The 20,265-nt window shown below is 34.0% G+C and overlaps 1 protein-coding gene across 1 annotated transcript in view; it reads left to right on the forward strand.

Annotated features, from left to right (window-relative positions):
- The first annotated feature begins 284 nt into the window (after positions 1-284).
- LOC124360130 (nuclear pore complex protein Nup133) overlaps positions 285-20,265 on the forward strand; it is a 33,630-nt gene continuing 13,649 nt past the window's right edge. Inside the window, exons 1-11 of the mRNA XM_046813478.1 lie at positions 285-404; positions 2,698-2,800; positions 3,660-3,790; positions 5,189-5,379; positions 5,469-5,786; positions 13,518-13,688; positions 13,866-13,968; positions 15,513-15,683; positions 16,237-16,390; positions 17,457-17,577; positions 20,084-20,234. Coding sequence (XP_046669434.1) covers positions 2,703-2,800; positions 3,660-3,790; positions 5,189-5,379; positions 5,469-5,786; positions 13,518-13,688; positions 13,866-13,968; positions 15,513-15,683; positions 16,237-16,390; positions 17,457-17,577; positions 20,084-20,234 — 1,609 coding nt within the window. The 5' untranslated portion in view covers positions 285-404; positions 2,698-2,702. The remainder of the gene's footprint in view (positions 405-2,697; positions 2,801-3,659; positions 3,791-5,188; positions 5,380-5,468; positions 5,787-13,517; positions 13,689-13,865; positions 13,969-15,512; positions 15,684-16,236; positions 16,391-17,456; positions 17,578-20,083; positions 20,235-20,265) is intronic.

Below are 20,265 nucleotides of genomic sequence, written 5' to 3' on the forward strand. Positions count from 1 at the left end.
GTTCATGGTATACTGTGTACCATTCGTCAATATTTACTTTGTTCACATACTGTGACAAAAGTTTACTGAATATGCATATCAATGCTTGATATAATTCATGCATATCAATGAATTACAAATTATTCCGTCTTGTTGTGAGAAAAACTAACTATACTTTTTTGTAGTCTATGGATTGAAGTGCAATGAGGTAAATATTGTCTTTGATTATACATAAGTAGTAACTTTGGAAAATCGAAAACAATATAATCTGTATTTTTAATTCTTTACTCTATGTGAAACCGCCAAACGAGATTCTTGATTGTTTGGGACGGGTCGTTTCGTTTCACGTTTTGTGTTGATTTAAAAATATAACCTTAAAAGTTGTTTATACTTTCAGGTTTTTTACTTCTCGAATAGAGTTCTGTGTAAGTTAAGCAAACATTAATTTTAATTACTCGAAATAAGCTTTTTCTTAACAAATAATAAGTACATTGTTCATCTTAATACATTATCACCATGTTATTTTTATAGTTGGGCATAGACTAACCTGTAAGTGCGGTAACCTATCTTATCAAAAATTACACTACTATGTGTTATTTACAAATAATAAAACCAAGTTTTTCTTCCTGTAAGGTATATATAACTTAGTTTTGAGGTTTAACACTCTCCCAGAACCATCTCGTTAATGTACATTATCTGAACCACTGGTCTTCTGAGACCGGTTGATAGTAATTTAGATTTTATAAGTACCTAAAAGTGAGTTATGTAATTCCAGTCTGTAAAATAATGAATTAATATTCCAATCCACACTATAACATTATTTATTACATGTATCTATTAGCAATATACATAGAAAACAGTATATGGGCACAAATATAATTATCAGTAGTCTCTGTAGTCTGCAGCATTCCCTACTGGACACATTCAATAGCACAGTCCTTACACACCTTCTGACTGCATTCAAGACACACTGGTTTTGAGCACCTTGTGCACTTGTAGGCAGTTTTCCTCTCTTTTACTGATGGACAGGATGCACAAGTCTTTCTCTTCTCAAAAATTGTCATCAGGAACTTGTGGTCTTACTGCTGCCACGTTGTTCCCCAGAATCTTCTGAATGGTGAATTTTATGTCACGTCTCAAATTAGGGATCCGCAGTCTTCTTTCAAGATGAGGCTTGATAAAATTCTCTCTCAATGCCTTGGTAAACTTGAATCTTGTAATCACTGGACTACCAGAATAGCTGAGGAAATCAGGGTTATTTGTTTGTACACCAATACTCGTCCTGGATCCATTTTTTTACGCTCTAAACTAATTACAAGAAACAAATTAGGTACAGTATGATAAAAATATAAACATCTGTTGTGGCGAATAATGAACCACCGGTCAGTAAAACTGTCACAAACTTGGGCGCTAACCGAACTATCCAATATGAGAGCGCAGCACGTTTTAAAATAACAGAAGTTCACCGTCATTGCAACTGAACTAGAAACTGGTCCGATATGTGGAGGGAGAGGTAGGGTGAAGGTACCATGGAGCGGGGAGCGATTAGTACTTCAACACTGTCAATATAGCAAATCAAAATTTACCCCCGGTCTCACAGACCGGTGGTTCGGGCAGAGTGTTAAGTTTCAACTATCATCTTCAATATTATAAATATAGCCTAGGCTAGTTCTTTAGAAAATCAAATTGTAAGTTTATTCAAATTCAATTCAATTCATCAAATTACAAAGTTCTTTGTAACACTTGAATAATATAGAGTATACAGTAGCCTCCCTCTTATTAGGCTACTTCAAGACTTGAAGCCAGATCAGATAACAATTTGGGCTGATAAACCAATGTGTTCCATAACTCATTATATTACAGTTTTCCAAACTCTAGAATTATAAGTTATAATTTATACTTATTAAAATTTGTAAATCATATTTCACTTTTTGAATGCTCAGGAGATGTTTTATTAAAGGTATTTATGTAGCCTACTTACGTTACAAGAAGTTCCTTTTTAGGAAATACATAACAAATTACAAATAGTAAACATCAGCACACAACAACAAAATTAGACTGAAATGTTTAAAAAAACTCAAGACTGTACAAGGAGTAAATAAAAAGCATTCCCATTGCAAGGATTTAACATTGCAAGTTGAAACATTGCCGTCATTCATTTCCGGTCAATCATGACAAGTTAAATACGATGTTTTATTTAAAAGTGGCCTGTTATAAAGGATGTCAATGTTTGAAAACAGAGACTAGTTAAAGCGGTGGGTGGGTTAAAAGATGACTGGAAATTTAGAGGCTTCTGTATATAGGCCTATACTATCTTATTTAAATAGAAAATGCTATATGTACTATTATTGGCATGACACAAACTGACTAGTGTACTCATGTCATGGATCAGAATTAAGAGTAAACTATCAAAAAGGTTTGTACTTAGCATTATCTATTGCCAACTCAAGAGTAATTATTGTAGCTCAATAAAACAAACCCATTTAGCTGGAGTATAGATAGTAAATCCGTTCTGTTGTGTATGTTTTCTGTACATGTTAAGTACAAATTTCTAAAATGGTAGTCTCAGATATCCTGTAGAAAATTTTATAAATACGTCTGTCTATCTATAAAACTAAACATCTGGTTACCTCGTTTTAATTGAATATAAATAAATCCGTTACATTCACTGTCTAAATAGACTTTTAGTATACAATAAATTATTTGCTATGTCTTCAGGAATTATGAATTCTGGGATAAAAGGCCTGCTCTCTCCTCGAGGACTTACAAAAACACCACAGCCAAGAAGACAGAGCCTCCTCCCTTCATACAAAACACCATTGTGAGTATACTTGTTAGCATTTGGCTGCAATAAAAAGAAAACCCATTTTATTAAATGTTAAATAAATCTGTTGGCTCACTAGCGATACGATTAGATTAGGTACTGTTGAAGTTATAAGAGACCATTTTGAAACTATTAATATGAGTTTCTTATGGGCTTTGTATTATATTATATAACATTACTCGCTAATTAAAAAATTATACTTTTATGAAATTAAGAACCTGGAACTGAAATTTAAAACAGTACCTGGAAAGTCCAGAAAACAAATGATTCAATGAAAAAAGAAATCATATATAAAAAGTGTTAATGACCGGACCTCAGTTAGCTCAATCCTTGAAACCCTATTCTTGCACTTTTTATTCATTGTTGCAATAAACAATTTTGCTTTCAGTATGCACTAAAGCATTACACAATGATACATTCTAGCATTAAAATTGAGAACTTATTTGATGACACATAACTTTTTAATGGTTCAAAGCCAAATTCTTAATTGTGTATCCTGAACAATATACTTGTTCATAAGATATTATCGTTAACTTTATAGCAGTTTAAAAATTGTAAACCTATTACTAATAATATGTAGTTGTTTATTTAGACCTGGTTGAGTCTTGAGGCCCTAAGCTTTAATTTTAATGACTACTGGGTTAATGGCATGCCATACCCACTGTAACTTCCTGTATTCATTTCAATTCCCTTAAAATTGAAATTAAATTAAGATATACTTTATAAAATATGTCTTAGCCTGTATAAAAATCTATTGTGAAGAGTTGCTGTTTAAAAAGGCCTATTCCGACTAGAATATCGCATACTCATAATAATCAAGTTACAATCCTGTAAGATGTCCACTTTGTTCCAACAGAAGAAGCAATTTATCAGGACGTCTCAACCAGTCAACTTCACAGATCTTGTCAAAAACAACTGATTATGTTGTTGAACATTTTGGTTCCCAGCTACCAGTGCTTATAACAGAAGCTCTCAAGTTTTCTGATGGTAAGACTTAAACTTAGTAATAAATTATGCTGTATCCTTTATCTTTTAAGTTATCACATTGTTTTTTTTTTTTTTTTTTCATTGCATCATGGCAAATTAACGTACTTCATCTCCGTCAAATCCAAACTCGACTGATGAGGTGTTGCCACTCATTACATGTTTCATAGATAAAAATATATCATCAGATTATATTATAAAATTGAATTTGTCAAGTGGTTTTTTTTTAATTGTAGTTAAAATTGCCCTACGAAATGAACAATTACCCAGTTCATACAGATGCATTAAACAAGTTTTTGTTTGTTAGGTAATTCATAGTACAATAACAAAACCATTTGGCATAATCAATTTGATACTGTAGTCTGATGATAGAGTGTTATAGAAACATTTAAAATGCTAAAGGCTAGTGGAAGGTTTGTTAAGAAATTTAAATGATCACAGATTTTGACAGAAACACTGAAGAAAATATCAGTAAATTATGCAGTTTATTGGCCTGTTATGACGTGAGGTTAAATAAAAAGCAAAACATTTCAAAGATCATAGAGAAAGGATTTTGGTATGGGCAGGCCAAAAAAAGATAATCCAGTCTAACAATATCTCAATAAACTAATAAAGTTTACCAACTAACTTCCAGCAGTAAACAAAATTAACAATGAAGACAGATATATTGTAGTCAAAGTAGGTAATCAAGATTAGCTTTCAGATGATGAAATCATCGATATGATTTCTCATGTTGAGGATTCAACAAAAATTGAAGCAGTGCTTAAATACATCGAGCTACAGGAAGAGAACACAAAAGGCAAAATAATTATACTACAGGGTTGGCACTAAACTTCCACCAAGAGAGGAACAAAAGGATGATATAAAAGTCAATTGAAGACCTTTTTGGCAGGTGATGAAGGATGCTAAAAATTAAGATAAAAATGGATGGTGATAAAATGAAGAAAACAAAAATTGTATGCAGTAATAAGTTACTCTTACAGTTAATAAATTTAATTTTCTATTTTAAATATGATTTGATATCCATCTACCTTGACCTTCATGTTATTCGAGATAGTCCCAGTCCCATTTCTACTATTGGACTTCTACTATAGTTCAAACTGAAAGCTTCATTAATATGTTAAAACTTGTGTGACATCCAGGTATAATAAATAATCATCACGTGCATTGTGTACCTTCTGGGGTACACTGAAAACAGATTGAAATAATGTTTTTTGCTAAATTGCAAAGCCCAAGTACTTTCCTTATAATGTTTAAACGTTTTATGAAAAAATACACTAAGCGTTTTTTATACAATCATTAAAAAAATATGACAGCAAATAAAAAATATCATACATTTTTTGTTGTTGTTAACTTATTAAAATCCTGAGCTATTTAATAAGGAGCACGATTATTTTGCAGGCAACAGTGCAGCTAGCGTGAACATCTCCAATGACGGGTGGGCCTGGTTCGTATGTGGGCGTCGTCTACTGGTCTGGCAAGCCAGTGGAGCTCGCCCAGTCAGTGCCCAGTGTAGGGAGCTATCATTACCTCCCAGCGACCTGGCCCATCGTGCCCATCTCGTCACTGTCTACACACAACAAACCTCTCAGGTGAGTCATCTTTTCTTGAGGTAAATTACATTACACGTAAGTAATTTATTAGTTTCCTACTTTTTAATTGCTTTTATCTCGTGAAACAGATGCCATGCTGCCTGGCAGTGTCACCTGAGGGCATCGTCCGGTACTGGTCAAGTATTGCCCATGAGAGCAGCTGGACCGAGGTCAATGCTGACCTGCAGGGTCAGGAGTGTGACTCGCTGCATCTGCTGCTGCCACTGGGAGCACTGTTGGTCACAACAACTGCCACGCTGGTTCTTGTCACACCTCACTTCGCCGCTGCTCGCCACGCTCTTCTGTGTCGCACCATCAAGGCCCCCCACGGCTGGCTCGGGGGCATAAGTCGCAAGATGTCCTCACTCATCTTTGGCTCCAACCCGGCAACTCAGATTATGGAGACAGTGAGTTTTATACAGTTCTATTATTAGTGAGGCTTCGGCATATTTTTCTCCTTCACCAGTAAACGATTATTTTATACAGTGGAACATAAATCATTCAAACCTCACGAGAGTAGTAAAAAATAACATGTAACCAAATATGTAAATTACTTTTGCATTTTTAACCCTTTGCACGCCAACGTACCTATATTACGGCCGTCGGCTACTCAACCGAAAATCGCCAACGGCCGTAATATAGGTACGTCACGTTTTTTCGCCTGTAATTTTCTTATAGTTCATCTGATTGCCGCGAAATTTTGACTAATCGATAGTCGATTAGTTGCTTTGCAACCTCAAAGTAGTTAATTCCTTTATGGACTGTTTGTTTGGTTGTATTTGAGCTTCGCAGCTGTTGGATTGTTTGGTCGAGATTGAGGTTACGTTCGTGTTGCTATGCGTTGTTTACGTTTGTAATTCTCTCATTACTTTTGTTGTTAGGGCATTTTTACTATGCCCCTTTTATTAGATTCATTGGTACTTTGGGATTATACCGACCACACCCAGACATGAATCGTTATTTGACATTTAGCTTCAACTGATTAATAGATTAGCGTAGAACAATATTTCGTCGATATAAAACAGGAATATTGTCTTATCGCAAACCCCTCCCCATCCTCAGACAGTTGACATTTAGCTTCTACTGATTACTAGATTAGCGTAGAACAATATTTCGTCAGTATAAAACAGGAATTGTCTTATCGCAAACCCCTCCCCATCCTCAGACAGAGGTCAAAGTCGAGCGGTCTAGTAGATAACGTGATTGCAGAGTCTCGCCGCCCGTTCGCTTTGTTGTACTTTCGTATTTTACCCCTACATTTCTCCAAACACAAAAATTCAACAAAAACAAACATTACCAAACAAAAACTAAACTCTTTATTGAAAAAAAACACACAAAACCTGTTTTTATTCTTGATCAAACTCCGCCACCCAAAATACGAGTGCCTCCGGCCGAAGAATCAGAATCAGAATCAGAAACATCTTTATTCATATTAATACACATGGTGTACATAAGAATGGTGTCAATCCAATATAATACTATAATAATAACATTATTAACATTAACATCATTGTTAACAATAGTAACAGGTCACAATTCATTATATAATACAATAGTTTCATACTAAAATTATTAAAATTACAAATGAAAATTTAAAAATTAAAGTTAAAGAAAAAAAAATGTAATAAAACTGTTTTTATTCATGTTTTCCACCATGGATTTCAAAAAATTCAGAAAACGAATACAGGGGAAGGTTAGTTAAATATTTTTTTAGTTTAACATTGAATAAATTATTATTTTTCAGTAATTTTATGTAGTTTGGCAACAAGTTGAAGAATTTAGCTCCCATGTATTTTGGTTTTTTACAAAAAAATTCCAAATTATGTCGGATGACTGCCATATTATTTCTATTTCTTGTATTATATGAGTGGTTTTTACCACATTTTTCAATATCATTTATTCGATTTTTCACTGACAGTATAGTGTCATATATGTATGCACTATAGACAGTCATGATTTCTAATTGAGGAAAGTGGTTTTTTACGGATTAGATGGTAAAGCTGTGGTAAAACCGAAGGTCCTTCCGAAGCTCGCGCTGATGTTAACGAAAGAAAAACATCCCTCGAGATAGTATCTATCAGTAAATATAATTCTAGAGGGGCTGATCAGAAATATAAATTCAATTGTAATGGAAAGGCAATTATGTACCGTGCAAAAAACTTAAATAATCATGTGATGCCCCGCGGCCTGCCGTAATCGGGATTCTCGAGAAAGATAAGATAACAGCGTCCACAATACCGATCACAATACCTGGAAATGCTTGATGATTGATGGAATGTTAGTTCTGTTACTCAAATACATCGTTTTATAACGTTCTAAGTTCATTGAAAAAAGTTTAAGCGAATCTGACCTCATTAACAATTGATAATCTTTGTAAGTTTGTAATTTTGTAACAAAGAATTTTTTTTCGTTCTACAATGTTTGTTTATAATATATCTATAAATTTATTGTGTTCTTCATACTGGTGTGGTTGGTATAATCCCAAAGTACCGATTTGTATAGTGTCAAATATTGATTTGTGAATATAGTGTGACATTACATACAACGTCCGTGCAACTTACAAAAACTGTGCCTGTGTCACATTTAGTGAAAAAAATCACAACTGGACTTCTATATAAGGTAGGCTTTTGAAATTTTGTAATTCGGTTAAGGGGTAGATATAGATTACTGGGATATAACAGGAAATCAGCCTAAATGTTTTTTGAAACCATTTATTTGTGCTAAAAAAATGTTTTTTTGAACATTTTATTTTTTTTATATGTTTAAATTACATTTATGCAAATAAAATTTACCAACTGAACAATAGAATTTTATAAGCAAAACAATGGTAAAGAAATCATCAATATCTCTTAAAAAAATAAAAAAGTTATGATACATTTTGTGAAAGCTTGCAAAACTGCTGAAAATGCCCTTGGCGTTTCTGGGTAGTACTTTTGGAAAATAGGCTGGCGTGCAAAGGGTTAAGAGGGTTCAAACGATTATTTAAACTTCATAATAAATTAAATTTACATACATTTATGAACATACCAAATCCAACTGGCATGTATAAAAGTAGATTATACTATTTATTTGAAGTATCGTTATACTGACAATAACTAAACAAAATTTATGATCTCATATGACAAGAAAATCAGTACATGCAATTACGTCTGCTCTTTTTCTATAACTCATATGATCCATGCCACTATAACTCAAAGGGTTCAGATTAGGATCTACTTTGTTATAAATTTACTTATTCTTTTAATGGTTAAATTGAATTGCCTGTTCTATTCTGCTCTCTACTAGAATAATTTTTATAAACTCGGCAACGTAATTATGTTACCTAAATATTTCATCTGCTGAAATTTATAGCATTACAGTTTGTTAGGGCTAGTCAGCATTCCCATTCCTCATACACAGTGTTGCCTTAGTAATCAGTAATGACATCTTATACACATAACTATGGTTTAGATTATTATCTTCGGATATAATCAGGGAAATGTTGGAAAGAGATCAGAAATGTTAATTATAGAATAAAGTTGTCAGTTGTCATGTAGACATTACTAACTGTAAATAAATAAACATAAATATTTATGTTCTTTTTATATTTTAACACATTTACTGCTAAAACTCCCTATATAGAGTTCCGTTTATGCTGAAATTTTTAAAATATATTTTTAATTACTTTTGGATGAAATATGATAGAAATAAATTAAAATTACTCATTAATCACAAAAATTATCACTCTCTACCATTTTGGGAATGCGGTAACTGTGGTTACCGCTAGCTCCTGGGGACAGTGTTCCTTGCCAGCTGGAAACTCTAATCACCACTCGCACTAGGGAAGACCCTTTTATGGCAGTGGGAATATTCCAAATGAATACATCATAGCTAAGTGAGCTGTACTTTATTTGTTTTAGACAAACATAAACAATATTTATACATAAATGTGTAAACCAAAATGAATTTAAAAGTTTATAAAAATGTGAAAAAGTATATATACATCTCCGCTAACTCACTCAAATTCAGTTATTATTTACAAATGTGTGGTGAGTAATTATAACAAAATATATTTAAATGTTCACTTGAAATGATTGTAGTTTACAAAAAATATTGTAGTACGTAAGTTTATAAAAATGTAAGAAAAAGAAGAAATAAGTTTACTCATATAAAATATTGATACAAATGTGTATATACCAACCAGTGGCGGTTTTTCCATTTGAGCACATGAGCACGTGAGCCCCCTAGGGTAAAAATATAATTAAAATACTTTCTTATTGAATCCACAACATAAATAACATTCAGTTAATACGGAGTAAACGAATTATTAACAACAATGACGCGTTAAACTCGAAGCGAATCGAGCAGAGACGCGCGGACAGTGCATGTGCAGTGAGCTGCCTGGCATCTAAGCGGGGATAGGCGAGGGGCATGCGGGGGGAAGCGGTGGGAGGAGGGTCTCATATAACAGCGTGGGTGCACGAGCCAGTAGTGCGACGGCTAGTCGCAGCTGATGTATACATAACCTCATTTCGTTGCGTCTCTGCTGTGTGAATGTCGTAATGACCGCTGTTTGTGAATATTGTGTCTCTTTTGTGTTGTTTTTTGTTACAGAGATTTGTATGAGAGTGTTTTGTAATATTTTATTATTCATTTGATTAATATGGCAGTGACAGTAACTGAACTTAAAGAACTTAGGTTTTCTAACTTATCTCTCGAAAGAAAGGTTGAAATTAAAGTAAGTGGAAAACCGACCCCCCAACTTAACATTGTTCACATAACCAAAGGTAAGAATAGAGACTTTAAGAGGGAATTCAATCAAAACGTATATACCAGAACCCCGTGGATTTGTGGATGTGAACAAAGCAATAGATTTTATTGCTTCCCCTGTTTACTTTTTTCGAAGCAAACTGGTGAATCTAACTGGGTAAAATATGGGGTTGCTGATCTTTCCCATTTGCAATCAAAAATCAGAAAACATGAATGTTCTCAGTCACTTAAACTCAGTTTTGGAATTTAATATTTTGGGCAAGTTAGACATTCGACAGCAGCTAGACTGTGCTTACAGGGAAAATATTAAAAAGCACAACAAACAGGTTACTAAAAATCGTTATGTGCTTTCCAAACTAATTGATTGTATTAATTTTTGTGGGGCGTTTGAGTTAGCACTCAGAGGCCATCGTGAGCAAGATGATTCTTCAAATCCTGGCGTTTTTAGGGGACTAGTAAATTTCTCAGCAGAATTTGATGCTTCATTGAAAGAACATCTGGACAATGCAACAGTGTTTAAAGGTACATCTAAAAGTATCCAAAACGAATTGCTTGATTGCATGCTTGCCGTTTGCCAGGACAACATAAAACAAGAGATAAAAACTACTAGGTTTTTATCGTTGATCGCTGATGAAACTACTGACATTTCATCAACATTTCAATTAGTCATAGTTTTCCGCTATGTCTTGCCTGATGGCCAACCTGTAGAACGATTTTGGCAGTTTGTTCAACCCACTGGTCACGATGCTGACTCAATAGCTAGATGTATTAAAAGTGCAATACAAAGTGTTGTAGACGATCCAAGCAAACTTATATCACAAAGCTATGATGGCGCTAGTGTAATGAGTGGACATCATGCAGGGGTACAGACTCTTGTTAAGCAAATGTATCCCCACGCATTTTATGTTCATTGCTATGCACACCAACTGAATTTGGTAGTTGGACAGGCTACAAGCCAAAACCAACAAGTGAGAATTTTTTTTTCAAATTTGAGTGATTTGACCAACTTCTTTAGCAATTCTCCACAAAGAGTTGCAGTTTTAGACACAATAGTTGGCAGAAGAATCCCTCGTGCTTCCGCAACTAGATGGAACTTCAAGAGCCGTACAGTCAACACTGTGTATGAATACAGAGAAGATTTAATTGCTTGCATGGAGGAAATAGAGGCCTCATTACATCAAGCAATCACTATCACCAAAGCAGGGGCAATCCGACGTATGTTAGAGGATCCCAACTTTATATTTTGGCTCGCAGTGTTCCATAAAATCATGCCCCATGTTGACATTTTGTATAATCAACTACAGCTTACATACACCGATGCTGTGCGAACAAAGAAAAATGTCGAAACATTTATTGAATGCGTCGAAAAAGAAAGGCAAAACATGGATAGTGTCAAAATTGATGTTGATCAACTACCTATGGCTGTGAAAAGAGCCCGACGTGATGAAAATATTCATGTGACGAGGACAATTGCCGCAAAAGAGGTGTGTGATGTTATTTCCAATCAAATAAAAGAGAGATACTCTTTTTTGACACACCATTCAGCGGTTTCTCTGTTTGATTCAAAAAAGTTCACGCACTATGAGAAAACGTTTCCCATTCAACTTTTGGAAGAAACAGTGCAGGTGTATTCATTTTTAGACAAAGAACGATTGAAAACAGAACTTTCAGTGATCTACAAACGAAAAGATTTTCAAGTCATGAACGGGACTGTGCCGTTGTTACAGTTCGTTATTGAGAATGGCTTACAGACTTCATTTTCAGAAACTCACAAACTTTTGACCATTGTTTCTACCATCCCTATGACTACTGCGGAAGCGGAACGGTGCTTTTCGACCTTAAAACGCATCAAGACATTTTTGAGAAGTACCATGGGGCAAGAAAGACTAACAGCATTGGCTATGTTGTCTGTGGAAAAGGGTATGATCAGGAGTATACCTAACTTTAATGAGCGTGTAATCGATGTTTTTGCTAGGCAAAAAGAAAGAAGGATGGACTTCAACTTTAAAAACTGTACATGAACTAATCATCTTACAAAGAGTGTTTTTTGGAGAAAAACTGTGTATAAAATGCTGAACTATGATTTCATGAAACATTTAGTTAATTTTCAATTAGCCTATTTAACCTATTTTCAAAGTTACTTATAACCTTACATTTTTCTTTGTATCAAGAAAAATAAGATTGTATTCACATTATCTTTCTTTTATTTCCATGTTCATAAACATTTTGTTAGCCAATAAATCAGTTATATTTGCTAATTACTTTCTGGGCTATAAGCAATTATTAAAATGCAAGTAGTCAAATATCGTTGCAAATTTTAAGGGGTTTCTTTTTACGAATTATTCATTCCACAGTACGAAATAACTCACAGTCTTGTACACCTTTTACAAACAAATCAATTTGGTGCTATAAAGAGCCTAAAAGGACTGAAATATTTTGTTTACTATATTATATTGAGACGATAACTATGTTGGCGACGTAAGTTAATTATCTAATCCTACTGTTATTTTCTTGTGTGCACCCCCGTGACCACTTATCAGGAGCCGCCACTGATACCAACCCACCAAAAAGTTATTTATTATTTACAAATACACCTAAAACTTGGTTGTTGTACACCAATTGGTCCCGGGGAAAGATCCATTGTGTTCCACAATCACTTACTACTAAAAACATTTAAAAAATCATTAAAATAATGTAAAAGTCTATGTGAAAACATAGTGCATAAAAACGCAGGAAAAGTACCTCCCGGGGAGTGAAAAATACGGCATTGTGATAGCTCGAGTGCTGGCCGCACACTGACCTCATTTCAGAAGAAAGACTCTGCGGTAACCATAGTTACCGCCCGCTCCTAGCGCAGCATAGCAGTGGTAACCATAGTTACCGCCCGTTCCTAGCACAGCATAGCAGTGGTAACCATAGTTACCGCCCGCTCCTAGCACAGCACAGCAGTGGTAACCAGAGTTACCGCCCGCAGCAAACGTGTTAAACACTCAAACTTTTACTTAAAACAAAAGTAGTAAAATAAAATTTAATTTAATTGTTGACAATGTACTCTTGTAGTTAAAATATAAATTTGTTTGTAGTAGAAACCAAACTAATAATTTCTATTTGTTGGATAGTCATTATCAGTTAGATGCCAAGCCTCTCTGGAAGAAAATAAGATCAGTGGATTGTCAGCATGAGCTTAGTTACGATTAAATACAAGCTGTGAAGGAAACAGCTGATCATCCACATGCTGACTCATTCAGGTTTAAAAATGCTGTTTCAGCATAAGTATCATAGTTATTGTTTTTAATTCACAATTTTTAGCAGTTTCCAAATCGACCGTTAGTGCGTAAGGAAGCTTTGCAGGCTTATTACTGTTTTTTTATGCAAAGATATGATTACAGAAACTGGTGAAAGTTGTTACGAGTGGCACAGAGAGTGGGGAGTGGACAGTAGTGGTGCTGGCAGGCCACTCATTACAGAAGTGGCAGTTGTGTATCGGAGACATGGAGTTGTTACTATTTGAAGCCGACCTGGCCCGTCCCCTCCGAGAGGCATTTGCTGATGCAGGTCATGTGAGTAATTTGAAGTGAAAACACGTTAATAATATATAAATAAGAGTCCTAATCAATAATTGCTGACCATATTTGTAGTAATTGTGATGGTCCAAATTCACACATCTAATTGTGTGATGTTTAATACTAGGGTGACCCTGTGCTGCTCTTGAATGACTCCATTTTGACTTGTCCTAGGATGTACAAGACCTACTGCTGCTGGACATGCAGGCATCAGAGGTGGGTGTGATGCTGCTGGTAGCTGGTGTCCAGGACAACTCTCAGGTCAAATATGCTCTGGGTGAGTCTCTTTCAAGATCTCTTCAATATACAAAGTGATAAAAAATTTTGGAAATTCTATCAAAACCTGGAGAGCACCAGATGCCTTAGGAGTGCAAATGTTTTACAGAGAAAACATATTAATGCAGTAGTAGAGGCAGAAATGAAACAATTCATTTTGAGAGACGTATTCACAAAAATTGAATGGATTGAATCACCAAATCCCTAAACCATTACCTGCAAACGAAACAATTCACTTGCTGGTCTTGAAGTCAACTTTCTGGAGTAACTATACTTGTGGTTCAGAGAACATAAGTGCTCCAACCATTGGACAGTCATAGTGCAGGAGGGAAGAAGGCTGATGGGAGAAATATTTTATAAAAATAGATTACAGGAATTCATTTAAAGCCTCTTAAGGAGTGAGTTTGTTTCCTGTACTGGTACAAAGAAGGCAGATGTAGTGTTAATCGTCAATTCCAACTTTTAGAACAAGTTTCTACGAAGGGTGTATTCCAAAGTCACGAATAAGAGCCTTAGTTGTTGATTAGAAAATCTGTCATCTTTCAGAGGACTTCTGTACCAAATTCATAGGGACAAATTCCTTTCATTAAAACTGTAGGATAGCTCTTAATGTTTATAGAGTGGATAAGATTTTAATATGCCATTCAGCGAAGCAGAAAGAAAATCCACAAGAATTGCTTTGTGTAGTTTAGTTGGATTAAGCAAGAGAAAAGTAAGATTTAGTGCTATTGAACGATTTGTAAGTTTGAAATAAACCCCCTAAAATAAACAGATGGAATGAGACAGGTGTCCATACTCATAAAGAATAAGAAACTTATCAATTAATTAGTAAGTGTTTAACTTTATGTTAATTTGCTCTGAATTAAAACAAATTTGTTTTGTTATTTGTATCACAGAAAATAAGGGTAATCAGGTTTGAATTGTTAATAAGATAAGGATTGTTGACTCAGTGGCCAGTGGTATGAACACCCAACGATTATTACTATACAATATATTCTCGTTTATCATACAGTGGTCAACGGGTGGGCGTGACAATGAGGAAAGTTTTTTTAATTAATGTTAAAGCAAAACAAAGATAATTTTATATATTAATAAATTTAAACATGTTTAATACAACAAATTATTAGTTACATCATAAATCGTATAATGCAAGTATTTATTGTAAATGACAAATTTGTTTTGTATATTAATTCTAATTTTAATAGAGAAACAAAAAATCAGTGTTAAGCTAAAAGCTAGCTAGACATACAATGCAATGTCATAGCACATGCTAACATTGGTAAACATCAATACGAACAGTTCATACTTTAGATCTGTGGTATAGTTTATCACAACAATATTTAGACACCTGCAGCACTTTTTCTTTTTGCTTTGGAGTTAGATTTGAACACAGAATATTGAATAAGCAAAGATCAAATAAGTAACACTCAATTGTAATTTTTTTAAATTATCATTGTTAGCTGTTTGAAATATAATATATGAGAAATGAAAAATATAACCCAAAGAAATATCAATGGATTGTAGCAATTATTTTCTCTGTCACAGTGGCAGTGAGGACGGAGGAAGCACCACTGACAGTTTGTTGGTTTCGTGAACTGACAGCTAAGGATCTGGGACCTCTCACTCACTCTACACAAGGAGACTCAGCTCTTCAGTTCCTGCTTATGGGACAAGTGGCATTAGTTTATAACACTGCTCATATTGTCGCTATTCCTGGTGAGTGTCAGATTTAAACTATCACTTTGGTTGTTTTTCAAAAGTTTTGCCTGAGTTTTAAGTTATGATTTTCACATAAACTGAATGAGTTAATTTTGTTTATAGATCTGATAATACGCCTATGTCATTTCTTGACAGCCTATATTCTTGTTTCCAGAAGCTGGGCTTTAGATCAAATAAGTGCATATAATTTACATTTTTTTAAACGCTTATTTAAATGTGATAGTGATTATTTTGCAGTAATGTTAAAAGAAACAAACATTGTGCAAATAACCGATAATCTCACTCAAACTAGTAATGGAAAAATGGTTGGAAATCTCTTCATATCCAAATAAACTTATTAAGTTGGCCATCTTTCAATCAGTAAATAAACCATTCATCAATTGGAATTTAGATCTTTTTAAAAGTTTACATTGCTTTACAGGTTATTAATATTTCTTCTATGATGTCTAGATAACTAATTCTTTGAAGCCCTTTTTAAATTGAACTTCTATTGGATATATATATATATACCCGATATTGTCTCAGTTGGAATGTGACTGAAATGTTTCAGTGCTGTCAGGCAAAGGCGAAGTGGAATTGCTAGATTTTGGACCTGGTCAGCTCGTTGGAGGAGCTCTGTATGGTCAGATGCCCGTCTTCTTCTCTACTTTCAATGGTTTTATCTCAGTCTCGTCAACGGAAACGTCACTAAACGATATAAGCATGTAAGTGTGTGATCTATATAGTAAATGCAGCAAAAATTAAATGGGCTACATCCTGCAGTGTTTACACTTGTACCTACTGGCTGACACAATGCTTGTCTAAAACAATATGATGGTTTGGTGCTTTTTTTTATTTAACACGTCAATGTTAAGCTTTTAATTCAAAATGACCACATTTATATTTTTTTTAATATACAAAGCACGGTAAATAAAAATCAGCTTATGACAGAAAAATTCTTAGTTTTTAAATATAGTGGTAATTAATATTAAATTCAAGATTCTTTATTTGTCTTTAAACATATATAAATGCAATTGACGTCGTCAGAATATTCATATAACTAGCCAATACCAAATTCCTTAATTTCTTGTATACAAAATTATTCAATAAGCCTATAATAAAATAAATAAATAATTAAAAACTAATGTACAACTACAATAAATAAGTTCATAACATAACAACAATAAATAGAATATATAAGAAGTAATAACAGAGAATAAAACAAATAACAACTCAACAAATTTGTAACGGTGGCGTCAAGATTGAAACAAGACAAATGCTCATCAAAAGGCTTTGTCCAATGAGAAATAATAAATAAACTTGAAAAGAAACAAGAAAGATAAAAACAGTAGACTAAAATTTTATTTCACTAGTGTCACAGGACAAATACTCGTCAATTGAATAAATGGCTTTGTCCTTCAACCAACTACTGGTTGGTTGAGGTTAGTGACAATTACAAAATCCTAAAAAATAATGGTCTAAGTAAACTAAATGAACTGTTATAGAAGACAAAATGGAAAATTGATCCAAAATTTGTTCCTTTTACAAATTAAATAAACATTTATGCCTAATTTCATGTAAACAAATTCATTTTATTTTCATATGTATTATTGTACAATGCAGTTAAAATATAATTATGATGTACAAGCTATTTTAATTACATTCTTCTAGCTTTCTAACATTCTCACAATAATTTTAACTTATAAAACATATGAAAGAATTTAATGTACACAATTTTAGCATTAGAAAGTATGTATTTTTTATTACATTTTAAGTGTTATTGGTGTTTAGGACTATAAATGTTGCACCAGACACCAGCATTTCAGACTCCAACATCGAAGAACTAACCCAGCAGAAGGACAATGTTGGACTTTTGAAGGCCGCTTACTTACTGTACATTCGCAAGCAGTTGGTTTGTATAATCTTATGTAAACATAATCTCATGTATATTTAGAAAAGTCCTACACTTTATGAATGAATTTATGTTAGTTTTAACCTGTTATAATCTAATATCAAAATCAGTCTCAAATTTTGTTTCTCAGTATAACCTACTTTTATACTGTCTTATCCTTAACAAACTAAAGGTTTATAAAATATATTAAAAAACTGCAGATGTTTGAAAAATTTAATTTGTTTTCAGACACTAAAGTAATTAAATTTATAGATTACGAGCCAATCTTGAATTTTATGGAAACTGAATTAATGAAGCTTAAATTAATCGTTTATAAATGATGAAAGCACAGTTTTTTCAAAATTTGTGTTTTTATAATTTTTCTCTTGATGTTATAATATTTTTGATTGGTTATATACGAGGTGTCTTCAAAAAGTATCGCGAATTTTGAATTTTCGCGGGTTACGTATATTCGAATTTTTTTGTGACGTTATGTTGGTACATATGTCTCTCACTTATGTTGACAATTTCGGCCATTTTGAATGTTCAGATAATTGTTCACAGCTGCTTTGCTTGCACGTGTTTTGGTTCGTCTTCGATTATTACCTATTAAAAAAAATGGAACAAAGAACCTGTATAAAATTTTGTGTGAAAAACGAAATTAAGTGCGCAGATGCATTCCGAATGTTGACTGTGGCATACGGAGAAGCTACTTTGGACAAAAGCAATGTTTATCGGTGGTACAAAATGTTTTCAGAAGGCCGAGAAGATGTGAACGACGAAGAGCGTGCCGGACGCCCGAGCACTTCAACAACAGATGAAAAAATTGATGAAGTGAAGAAAATGGTATTGGCCAATCGTCGAATCACCGTTAGAGAAATTGCTGAGGACCTAGGCATATTGATTGGCTCGTGCCATTCGATTTTAATCGATAATTTGTGCACAGACGGGCACTGCAAAATTCGTAACAAAATTGTTCAATTTCGATCAAAAACAGCATTGCATGAACAGTGCTAATGAGATGTTGGAATCTGTCCACGACGACCCGAATTTGCTCCAGAGGGTCATAACTGGTGACGAATCGTGGGTTTATGGTTATGACGTGGAAACCAAAGCTCAATCATCTCAATGGAAGCTGCCGCACGAACCAAGACCGAAAAAAGCACAACAAGTTCGGTCAAATGTGAAAGTTTTGCTTACAGTTTTCTTCAATTGCAGGGGCGTGGTGCATCATGAGTTCTTGCCACAAGGTAGAACGGTGAATAAGGAACATTACCTGCAAGTTATGCGCAATTTGCGCGAAGCAATCCGCCAGAAACGCCCGAATTTGTGGAAAAACAAAAATTGGCTTTTGCACCACGATAACGCTCCTGCTCACACATCGCTGCTTGTACGCGACTTCTTGGCCAAAAACAACACACTAATGATACCGCAGCCACCGTATTCCCCAGATCTGGCCCTCTGTGACTTTTTCTTGTTCCCTGAAACTGAAGAGGCCCATGAAAGTACGACGCTACGCCACGATTGACGAGATAGAGACGGCATCGAAAAAGAAGCTGAACAAGATACAAAAAAATGATTTTTTGAAGTGCTTCGAAGATTGGAAAAAACGTTGGCACAAGTGTATAATATCCCAGGGGGATTACTTTGAAGGGGACAAAATAGATATTCACAAATAAATAAATAATTTTTGAAAGTACACAAAATTAACGATACTTTTTGAACACCTCGTATACCCATAATTTTACATCTGTGATACTGTCTTATTTTTTATCAATGGTATCATTATATAAAATGTGATATTTGTCAGTTTTTCTCCTAGACTTAGATCAATTATTAAATTTCTCCCTCAATATTATTTTTATTTAATGTTGTCCTGATCCCAATGTTTTCACTGGGAACTTTGCTATGTCAAATATATGTCTTGATAGTATTTTTCTCTTTTCAACCTTTGATAAGGTATAAAAAAGTATGATGTATATGTCTAGATCATTTTATTTCTAATAGTTGAGTAATTTCATAACGTAATTACGAGTTGAAGATTTTATAATCACCAAAACGGTTGAAGCATGTAAAATGGATACAAGTTTTGGTGTACAAATGCTTTAGTGCTACTTTAACAATTAATAAATAGATTCCAAATATGTAATTAGTTTGGATAGATTAATACTTTTTATGGATCTACAACTAAACACATCTACATAATGTCTACAATAGATCTAAAATTTAATGCTAGGTGAAATAGTCCTTGAATATTAAAGCTAAGCACGAAAGTTTTAATTTGAAATGGAAAAATCACACTTAGGCTTAATAGTTACATTGTGTTACATTAAAAATAACACACCAATATCCAAGTTTGATCATACATCAAATTAACTATTATAGTTTAAGATAATGTGAGTTCTACTCCGTTACATCTTCTGAAACAAATTTGTTGACACCTGATCTTATTATGGGATCCCATATCCCGTACACCAGTTACATGAGCTGGGATATGTGTCCTCAACATTTGTTTTATCTATTTTAGGTGCAAAGCAAAGCTGCTTTAGGAAATTTGTTCTCTGGAGAGACCAACTGTATAGACACAATGCTGGGTACTGCCGTTCTACAGACAAGCCTTGAACTGATAAATGATGTGCCAGCTAAAGACCCCCGTTGGGCTGATCAACAAGCAAATCGTAAGTTTATTACTCTGTTTTGGCTTCAAGT

The sequence above is a fragment of the Homalodisca vitripennis genome, chromosome 4 (genome assembly GCF_021130785.1).
Source record: "Homalodisca vitripennis isolate AUS2020 chromosome 4, UT_GWSS_2.1, whole genome shotgun sequence".
NCBI lineage: Eukaryota > Metazoa > Arthropoda > Insecta > Hemiptera > Cicadellidae > Homalodisca > Homalodisca vitripennis.